General features: G+C 41.9%; 1 protein-coding gene across 1 annotated transcript; it reads right to left on the bottom strand.

Annotated features, from left to right (window-relative positions):
- Nucleotides 1-7537: 7537 nt before the first annotated feature.
- Nucleotides 7538-8071, bottom strand: LOC139197709 (uncharacterized). The gene has a single exon (XM_070825659.1). The coding sequence runs from the start codon at nt 8069-8071 to the stop codon at nt 7538-7540; it is 534 nt and encodes a 177-aa protein (XP_070681760.1).
- Between the last annotated feature and the right edge of the window lie 1876 nt (nt 8072-9947).

The raw sequence follows: 9947 nt of genomic DNA, 5'->3' as shown, positions 1-9947 counted from the left end.
CAAGCCGATGTCATTTTAGGAATTCAAATTAAGAGAAATAGTGAAAGGTATGTTCTTACACAATCCCATTATGCAGAAAAAATATTACGAAGGTTTGGTCAATTTGACTGCAAACCTGCTGCAACTCCTTTTGATGCTGGATGCAAGTTGGAGAAAAATAAAGGCAATGCCATATCTCAACTTGAATATTCTCAAGTAATTGGAAGTCTAATGTATTTGATCAATTCAACTAGGCCCGACTTAGCTTATGCAGTAAGTAGGCTTAGTAGATATACAAGTAATCCGGCACAAGAGCATTGGGATGCTTTAGTAAGAGTGTTAAGGTATTTGAAAAATACATTTGACTACGGATTACACTACACAAAGTATCTACCTGTTGTCGAAGGCTTCAGTGATGCCAATTGGATTTCTAACACTACAAAATCCAAGTCGACAAGTGGATATGTTTTTACCTTGGGAGGTGGAGCAATATCTTGGAAATCCTCTAAACAGAAATGTATAGCTCTTTCCACCATGGAGTTCGAGTTTATAGCTTTAGACTTGGCTAGCGAAGAAGCCGAGTGGCTCAAACATTTTGAGGAGGATATTCCAGTGTAACCAAAGCCTGTAACTGCTATATGTATACATTGTGATAGTATGGCCGCACAATCAAGGGCCAAAAGTCATGTATACAATGGAAAATTGCGACACATCAGGCGTCGGCATAATACTCTTAAGAAGTTGCTCTCCAATGGAACAATATCCATTGATTATGTAAAGTCAAAGGAAAATATAACTGGTCATTTGACAAAAGGTCTACCAAGAGAGCAAATATTATTTACATCGAGGGGAATAGGTCTTAAGCCAATTCAACGAATCGGATTGGGCGAAAACCTAACCTAGCTGATTGGAGATCCCATGGTCTAGGTTCAATAGGCAAACTGGTTGAGTTTGATTCACAAGTTGAACTCATGACTTACCCATTCTTATGATAAAATGTGTGTTGTCTGTTGAGTTTGAGAGGTTATGTTTTATACATTCAATGACATTAATATCTTGTTATCAAGAGGAATATGGCAGACTATTCTTAATTAATGTCACCTATAGAGGAGTAAATGAGGCCGCATTTATGAGAATTGAAATGGCTAAATTCTCTAAAACTCCTACGAAATTCGGGATCTATTCAGGGCCAAAATGAACACAACCGTATGAATTGACATGTGGCAGACATGATATGTGTGTAGCATATTGTCTCGGTTTACTACTGCGGTGAAGAGTTCAAGATCTTCCACATCCAATGCGTCACCAAGTAAACTCGATATGTTTTCACTAGGGTAAGTTCAAGTCCAAAAAACACTTCACTCGATGCATATCATGTCTATTCTCTCTCAGTTTTAGGCAGCCTAGTCATACATTTGCATTTACATTTGCATTCAAATGTGGGGTGTTATAAGTAAATTGGTGGTGTTTAAATGAAATTTCAACTCAAATGTGGGGTATTGTTGGAAATTTTGAGTAGAATTTCATTGTCCCACATTGCTCACCACCATAAGGTTTCCTCACTTTATAAGGCTTTGTCCCTTATAGAAAGTGATTGGGGTGATGGACCTTGGAGAATAAAATTGGGCTCACCCTTGGGGTTGAGCTTTGGGGCGTGCTAATTAATTGATAATTAATATATAATTAATTATCAAAAGATGGGCATTTGGCCTTGGGGCACCCATCTAAGAAGATATCTTCGAACATATGCATCCCTTCTTTATACCTGTTGCGAACATGCATAATCATATTATGTATACATCCATCTGCATGCCATTTAGAACACAGAAAATATCAAATTGTTCTTCTACATTCCTAAACCTTCTTATTGAGAGAACCACACAGAAATTCACCAAAAGTTAAGTTTTCCGGTGCTAGAATTCTAATTTGATCATTGAATCCTGGTGAAGCAGACGTCTGTAGAACTACAAGCACTGAGTAGGGATGAAATTTCTGTTTCAAGGACATTGCGGTATGCAAGCCTCGATCTTCAAGTTGTCTGTTTTATATTTTTGTTTTGTTCATACTCTGTTAATTTTTCTATTCGTATTTATTATTTATTAGCATATATAATTATATCACATATTGTTGACTTATATCCAACAGTCTCCACGACTCTATCAATAGCAATATCAGCCTCTTCTACCTTGTTCATCTTCAAGGGTTAAACTTCTCTGACAATAACTTCAATCACTCTCAAATTCCAACTAGCATTAGGAATTTTCCTAGCCTTACTCATCTTGACCTCTCTACCTCTGTCTTTTCTGGTCAAGTCCCTTCTGAAGTTTCACTATTATCCAACTTGACATACCTTGATCTATCTCTCAATGTCGATAGATTGTCAGAAGATGAGTATCATCCCTTGTTGAAACTTGAAGCATCAAATCTTGGAAGCCTAGTTCAAAACTTAACTACTCTTGAAGTACTTTCTCTCAATTTCATAAATGTATCTTCGGCAATTCCTCATTCTATGGCTAATTTATCATCTTTCACAACCCTCAAACTCAGGGACTGTCACCTGTTTGGTGAATTTCCAGTGAGAATTTTCCAACTACCAAACCTAGAATTTCTTACTGTGAGATACAACCAAGAATTGATTGGATATTTTCCTGAATTTAATCAAAGCAACCCTCTCATTTTACTGAAAGTCGGCTTTACTAGCTTTTTTGTAACCATACCTTCTTCAATTCAAAACCTTCATTTACTGCAAAAGTTGGATGTGGCACAATGCAATTTTTCAGAAGGGTTGGTTCCATCTTCACTTGGGAATCTTAGGCAGCTCACTTATCTAGACATTTTAGCCAATAAATTTGGAGGTCCAATTCCTGATTCCTTGGCAAACCTTACCCAATTGGCTACTTTTATGATTAGTATGTGTTGAGCAAAAATTGTACACAATATGTAAACAAATAATTCACTCGACATAATTTCACTCTAGTTCATTTTTTGGAAAAGGGTTTTTATTAATTTGAGTTTGACCCATTCTAGGCTACGTGCCTATTAATTACAACCCTTCTTTTGGGAAAGGAATACCCTTTGATTCTAATATGAATAGATCATAACTTGGGGATTTGAGTGTTTATTTGATTTTGTGATTGCATCTAGGTAGAGCCCTAGATTGCCTACGTACCCTCGTTGGGGGATCAAGTCACTCGTAGTTCCATATGTATTTGTTGATGCACTACCAAGCCTACGTGGCGCGCAGGCTAAGTAACTAATGAGTTAACTACGTTCTTCTGTTGATGCGGGGCGTGCCAACTCGTCGGTCGAGGAGTAAAAATATGTTGATGTTGCGTTGAGTGCGGGTCTGACTTCTTGATCTTGCGACTGCGGTCGAGGAAGGAACAAGTCCTGACCTTTGGGTTCTAGAGCCTGAAGACAAGGCTGCTAATTTTGCGAAGTTCACAAATTGTCAGCGTCAGATTCGATCATAGTGATTATATTTGTAAGGGTATAAGCACGCTGAATGGACACCAGAGTATAAGCCCTGGCCACTCTTTGGCGCTCAGTCCAGCTATTCTTGCCAACCTCTTGCGCTGTCTGGCCAAAACGACCATCAACAAGATCGACCTGCACTAAAACAGACCTCTCTGGGTATTCCAACTCTGGCTGCAGGTCTATTTTTCCACACTTTGGCCAAAGATCCCCAACTTTCAGTCTATTGCAGCGCTCGACCTTCAGCTGGCCTCTTGATCAGCGCTTCATCACCGGGCCGAAGAAGTTTTCAAATACTTCTTCGGCCTAGATGTCCTTTCAGATGACTAGTTCTTGATATGTCGTCATCAAGAGTACCCTTTTTCCCTCAGGCTTCCAACATCAACATGGAGTGAAAATGAGGATGCTGATATTCGTCAAAACTGGGGGTGATGCTCGCCGAGCGAGCTGGGAGGTCTACCACCCCCACTTCGTTGCCTGATAGCTCGGTTACCTCCAAGGTTACCTGGTGCCTCTACTTACTTCCCGCTCACTCCTAAGCCAAGGACGCCTCTCTGGTTCCTCAGAGAAAGAGTGTAGAGATACTGAGAAAGAGTTCCAGGAACTGTGTAAAAAATTTCATCTCCGACTAGCTGTTCCTGAATCTCTCGACACTGACACCTTTAGTGACTGGTGGGAAGAGTACACCCATGACTTTTTTGGTGCTTCGGTCGAAAACGTGGTCGATAAAATTTTTGGCAATCGACCCCAAAAAATTTTCGCCCTTCAATCCAAAGAGACGACCCAAGGTATATGGCTATTTCTACCTTTGTTCTTCAAACACTTAACTCTACCTTACTAACTTGACTTCGCTCTCTCAGGCGGTCGAGTACCGAAACAAGTGGACATGATCACCGCAGCTGCGGCTAGGAAAAAATTGCCTCTTCATCCAAGAAAACTAAAACTACCCCGTAAACCCCGCCTAGTAAACGACTTATCCAGGAAACCGAGACGGCAGGTGAAGCTCATCGTCTCACAAAACGCGTTAAGAAATTGGCGAAGAAAGGAGAACGGCAGATTCATGTTATCTTCAGCCAGACCACAGGAGTGACCACTCATAGTGCCTCTCATTCTGCCCCCGTTGTCCAGGCCTCGACGAAGAAACGGCTAACTCCCACTCGCCCATCACCCCAAATTCAACCCGTTCCTAATGTCCCTGAGGTCGTGGTCGAACGAGTTGCTACACCGCTGGTCGAAAAGCCTATAGCTCCAGGGTCGATCGTTGCGCCCGTCTTGGAGGAGGTAACCCCTTCGGTTGGGAAAAATCTCCCCAAAAATCCAAAACAATTAGCGATCATCTTGGAAGAGGTATAATTATGTTGTTGGTAACTCCTTTTTCTCATTAAATTAAAAAATATTAACAACTTTTTATTTCAAGATGACGAGAACGACGAGATTCTGTTGTCGAGTCACCCTCGACTAACTAAACCTCCTTCCATTGAGCCTTCTCCTGTGGTTGAAGCGACTGATCAGGTCAACCCACTTGTAGCCAATCGTGGAAAAAGGCCTCAAGTTGAGCCTGAAGCGACGGCAGAAACACCAATTCACCCACAAGATCAAGACCTCGGCATTCCCCCTTAAAAAGCGACTTCGACTTTCGTAAGACTCGATCACTTTCTCTTGTTAACTTTGCTATAACAAGTCTGAACCGAAAAATATTACATGTCCGGTGCCCAATTATTCATTTCACCAAAAATTTTATGCGCCGAAGGGCATTATCTATATTTCCTGGCCACCTTAGTGGCCGTTAAATGTAGATAACCTTCATCGGCCGCATGAATTGAGAAGCAGTCTAAAACATTGGGCTCGACCATTAAGCTCTCTAGGTTCGAGCAATGAACCAGGAGACAGGGCCGAAGTCTCCTCTTGGCAGGTTTAAAAACGAATTCTCTCTGCTATATTCTTTTACATTTTCCTTTTGCCTAAATTCTTTTCATGTGCAGCCTTTATGGGAAGTCAAATTCGATGCTCTTCTTTTGAATACTTTGAGAATGGCCGGCCATTCGGCAGCTACAACCGGGTCTTCCGTATCGATGGCTGAATCAAATACTCTTGTTAAGCTGTATGAGCTTTTATCTTTATCGGCTTCACAGGTTCTCGAATGCTAGGGCCTCAATTCCGTAGGTGCATGTCTGAACGATCTTGTAGCTGATGATCAATTGAGCATTGAAGCAATCACTCGAATATCTTCTACCCTAGAACGAACCCAAGAATACTTTGGTATTTTCAAGAATCATTCGAGAAGCTCTTTGTCCAAAAGTCGAAGTTTTGAAGGCAAAGAAAGAGACGCTGGCCGACCTTGACCGTCAAATTACTGAACTCCAAAATCGAAGGTTGGCCGTTGCTTCAGAGCTTGTAAAGGATTTTGAGTTGACCGTCAAATCTTGCTTAACCGAATACGCAGCTAGCGTGAAGCGGGTCGAACAATTGAAGATGGATTAGAGGAATCGGCAAGCTGAGGTCATCATGGGCGAGGTGAGGTGGTTGGAGTTGAAGGCCATTCTTGAATCTCTCATTCCTTCATCACCTTAGAATTACTTATTTGTAAATTGAACGATTAACTTCATTTGTACATTCTTTTGCAAATTTAATGAAATGAACTTTTATTCCCGCATTTCCCATGTGACTGGATAATATTTCTTTAAAAACTTCCCATTGATTGGCAACTTGTGAATTACACCAGTTCAATCCCTAAGACGGTATGCCCTCTTGCCGAGAACTTTGTGAATAACGAATGGCCCTTCCCAATTCGACGACCACTTGCCAAACCTGGGGTCTTTAATTCCTATGGGTAGTACGGTTTGCCAAACCAAATCCCTTTTGCCGAATGTTTTTTGTCTGACCCGTTGATTATAAGCTCGTTCGGCGATCTTCTTTTATGCCAGTAATAGGTTATAAGCATCAAACCGAGCTTTTTCTAAATCTTTTAATTCTTGTCTCATAGCACGACTATACTCGGCACTGAACAAACTACTTTGTTTGATTACTCGCAACGAGTTTGTACTTAGGTCAATCGACAACATTGCGTCGTGTCCATAAGTCAACGTGTATGGAGTCGTTCTAGTGGTTGACTGGAGAGGAATTTCGATAGGCCCATAACGCTTTGTTTAGCTTTAGATGCCACATTCCAGGCCTTTCTCTCACCATTTTTTCAAGAATACCAATCAAAACTTTATTACTTGTTTCGGCCTGCTCGTTTGCCTTCGGGTAATATGGCGTAGACTGCTCAAGTCGAATTTTCAAATTCGACCTATACTCTTTAAACCTGTCGGATGTGAAGATTGTACCATTATCTATTATGATTGTTTCTGGTATGCCGAATCTAGTTACGATATTTTCTTCTACAAAATTACAAACTTCTTTAGACGTTAACTAGGCATATGACTTCACTTCGACCCATTGGTGAAGTAGTCCGTCGCGACAAGTATCCATGCATGCTTTGCGAACCAGGAAGACGGCGTGATTTTGTCGATTACATCCATGGCCCATCCTCTAAACGGCCATGGTTTAGTAATCGAATGTAGTGATTCGGTTGGGACCCTCTGTATAAGACCATGAATTTGGCATTGTACACATCTTCGTGCAAACTCAATGCAATCATTCAGTATACTTGGCATAAATAGTCGTGTCGATGAAGCAACCATCACATCTTTCGGCCAGACTGATGAGCCCCACAAATCCCTTCGTGAACTTCTGCGATCGCTTGGGCGGCCTATTGCGGTCCGAGGCATAACAATAATAAACCATTCTTACCCTTTCGGTATAATTCATTTTGGTATAATTTATAGTTTGCAGTATGGACCCTTGTCCATCGATCGTGTTTTTCACTGGGGTTATCAATATATCGCATAATCACCTTTCTCCAATTGTTCGGTAATGCTTCGACAGCACAAGCCTCAATGGTGTCATTTTGTTCTAATAACGAAGGTAAGGACATGACCCGTGTATGCATCACACAATCGCGTTGGAGAACTTGCTGATTAATCAAGGCTAAGTGTGCTTGTCATGACACAAGTATTTCTTGGCCTAATTTGCCCCCCAGGAGTTATTCTCCGGAGGCTATTTGAGCTAATTCGTTGGCATCGGTGTTATGAACGAGTGAAATGTGTTTGAAAATAATGCCGTCAAATGACTCAGCCAAATAGCTGGCAACCATGTGGTAGGGCGCCAGAGTACAACTCATGCAACGAAAAGTCTTATTGAGTTGATTAATGACAAGTTCGAAGTCACCAAGAACAAGGACAAGAGTTGCCCGCAAATCGTATAGTACATTGAGGCCGATGACAAGGGCTTCATATTCGGCTTGATTATTCGTACAATTGAAATCGAGCTTGAGAGAAAAATACCAGAGGTTATGAGTGGGGGATTGAATAATAATCCCAATACCCGCCGACACTGAAGTACTAGAACCGTTAAAGTACATCGTCCAATAATTATCACGTGTTTCGACCATGCCGATTTCAACATCATTGCCCCTGAACTTGTACGGGGAAGGGTGTTGGGCCAAGAAATCCGCCAACGCTTGACCTTTGACAGCTTTTTGAGGCACATATTGCAAGCTGAACTCAGAGAGAGCCATTGTTCACTTGCCGATTCGGCCCTTTACGATCGGTCGAGTGATCATATAACGAATGACATTGGTCTGGGCGATGACCTGAGTGATTGATAGGAACATGTAATGTCTGAGTTTTGACACAGTGAAGAATAGGGTAAGACAAAGCTTCTCGATAGTGGAGTAATTGATCTCTGGTGGGTTGAGATTTCGGCTAAGGTAAAAAATGGCCTGTTCTCGCCTAACGTCATTGTCTTGTGCAAAAAGGCAGCCGATGGATTCTTCGGCCACCGAGATATATAGATTAAGAGGTCTGCCACGTCATGGTGGGACGAGGATGGGTGGAGTTGTTAAGAAGACCTTGATCTGCGTAAATGCCTCTTGGTGTTCTGCAAGCCATTCGAAGATGTTGGAGTCCTTAAGTTTCAAAAGCGTGGAGAAGGCTTTCATTTTCTCGGCCGAATTAGCAATAAATCGACGGAGAAAGTTAACTTTCCCGAGTAGGGACTGGAGTTTCTTTTTAGCCCTCAAAGGTGGAGCATTAATGATTGCACGATCTTTATTTTCGTCCACCTCAATGCCACAATGATGTACAAGAAAACCCAGAAAGTTATTAGCCGATACACCGAAGGTGCACTTGGCCAGGTTCATCTTGAGATTATGTTGGCGCATACGAAGGAACCCTTGCCAAAGATTATCCAGATACGTTCGGCGACTCTTCGATTTGACCACCACATCATTGATATAAACTTCGATGACCATACCGATCAAATCATGGAATATAGTATTCATAGCTTGTTAGTATGTGGCACCGGCATTCTTGAGGCCGAATGGCATGACGACCGATTCATACATGTCGAGTGCCCTTAGGCAACGAAAAGTGATTTTGTGAACATCAGCTTCGGTGATAAAAATCTGGTTGTAGCCAGCATGGCTGTCCATGAAGGACAACATTTCATGATTGGCTGTGGCGTCAATTAACAAATCTAACATTGGCATTGGGTATTCATCTTTGGAAGTTACCAGATTCAAATTACGGAAATCGATACAGATGCATAAATCGCCATTTTTCTTTAAAACTGGGACGATATTCGCCAACCATTTGACATATCGAGCTATCTGAATGAACTCGGGTTTCAGAAGTTGAACGAGCTCATCCTTTATGCTGAGTTGGACCTCGGTTGAGAATCGTCGAGGTGGTTGACAGAATGGTTTACACCCAGGTTTAATGCGTAATTCGTGTTCGACGAGTGCGCGATCTAAATCAAGCATCTCATGGTAGCTCTAAGCAAAGCAATCTTTGAATTCCTTCAGTAAATCACAAAGTTCGGCTTTCATATGTTTGGGTAACAAAGCACTAACAAATAAAGGTTGTGGATCGTCGGCCGTCTTGACATTTATTTCCTCCAAGGGATTTTTGACTAGGGGTCGACTATTTTTGAGTTCGGCCAGGGCAGCTTGAAATTTATCAAAGGATAGGGTGGGGCCATTATCTCCTTTGGCGAGGAACTCCACGAAATTGACGCCTGAATTCGGTTACTTGGAAATAGAAAACCAGTGGGCCCGCAGTTGTTCCATGGTATGTGAAACCGCGGCCTGGCGTTCGACATGCTTGGTCTCAGACATCGGGATTGGTGATGAGATTAGCCAACCTAAGTCTCGCCGAAACTTGGTGAACAGTCTCAGCGCCTACCTTGATGGCTTTTTGAACCAAAATCTGAGTCGGCCATCCTTCATCGTTAAGATCGTGCAAGGTGATATAGTCGACATGGTAGTCATAGTAACGCACTTGTATCATGTTGGCTTCAAATGGCTGGTTGTCTGCCGGATTGACCACGACCGATTTGCCGTCCCAAAAGATGAGAACCTGATATAATGAAGAAGGAATACAGTTTGTTTGATG

Source organism: Malus domestica, chromosome 07, assembly GCF_042453785.1.
Source record: "Malus domestica chromosome 07, GDT2T_hap1".
In the NCBI taxonomy this organism is placed as follows: domain Eukaryota; kingdom Viridiplantae; phylum Streptophyta; class Magnoliopsida; order Rosales; family Rosaceae; genus Malus; species Malus domestica.
The sequence above is the reverse complement of the archived record's forward strand: the minus strand, read 5'-3'. Positions and strand labels throughout refer to the sequence as shown.

Coding starts and splice junctions, on each gene's coding strand:
- LOC139197709 (XM_070825659.1), bottom strand. CDS start 8,071: ATGGCTCTCTCTGAGTTCAGCTTGCAATATGTGCCTCAAAAAGCTGTC.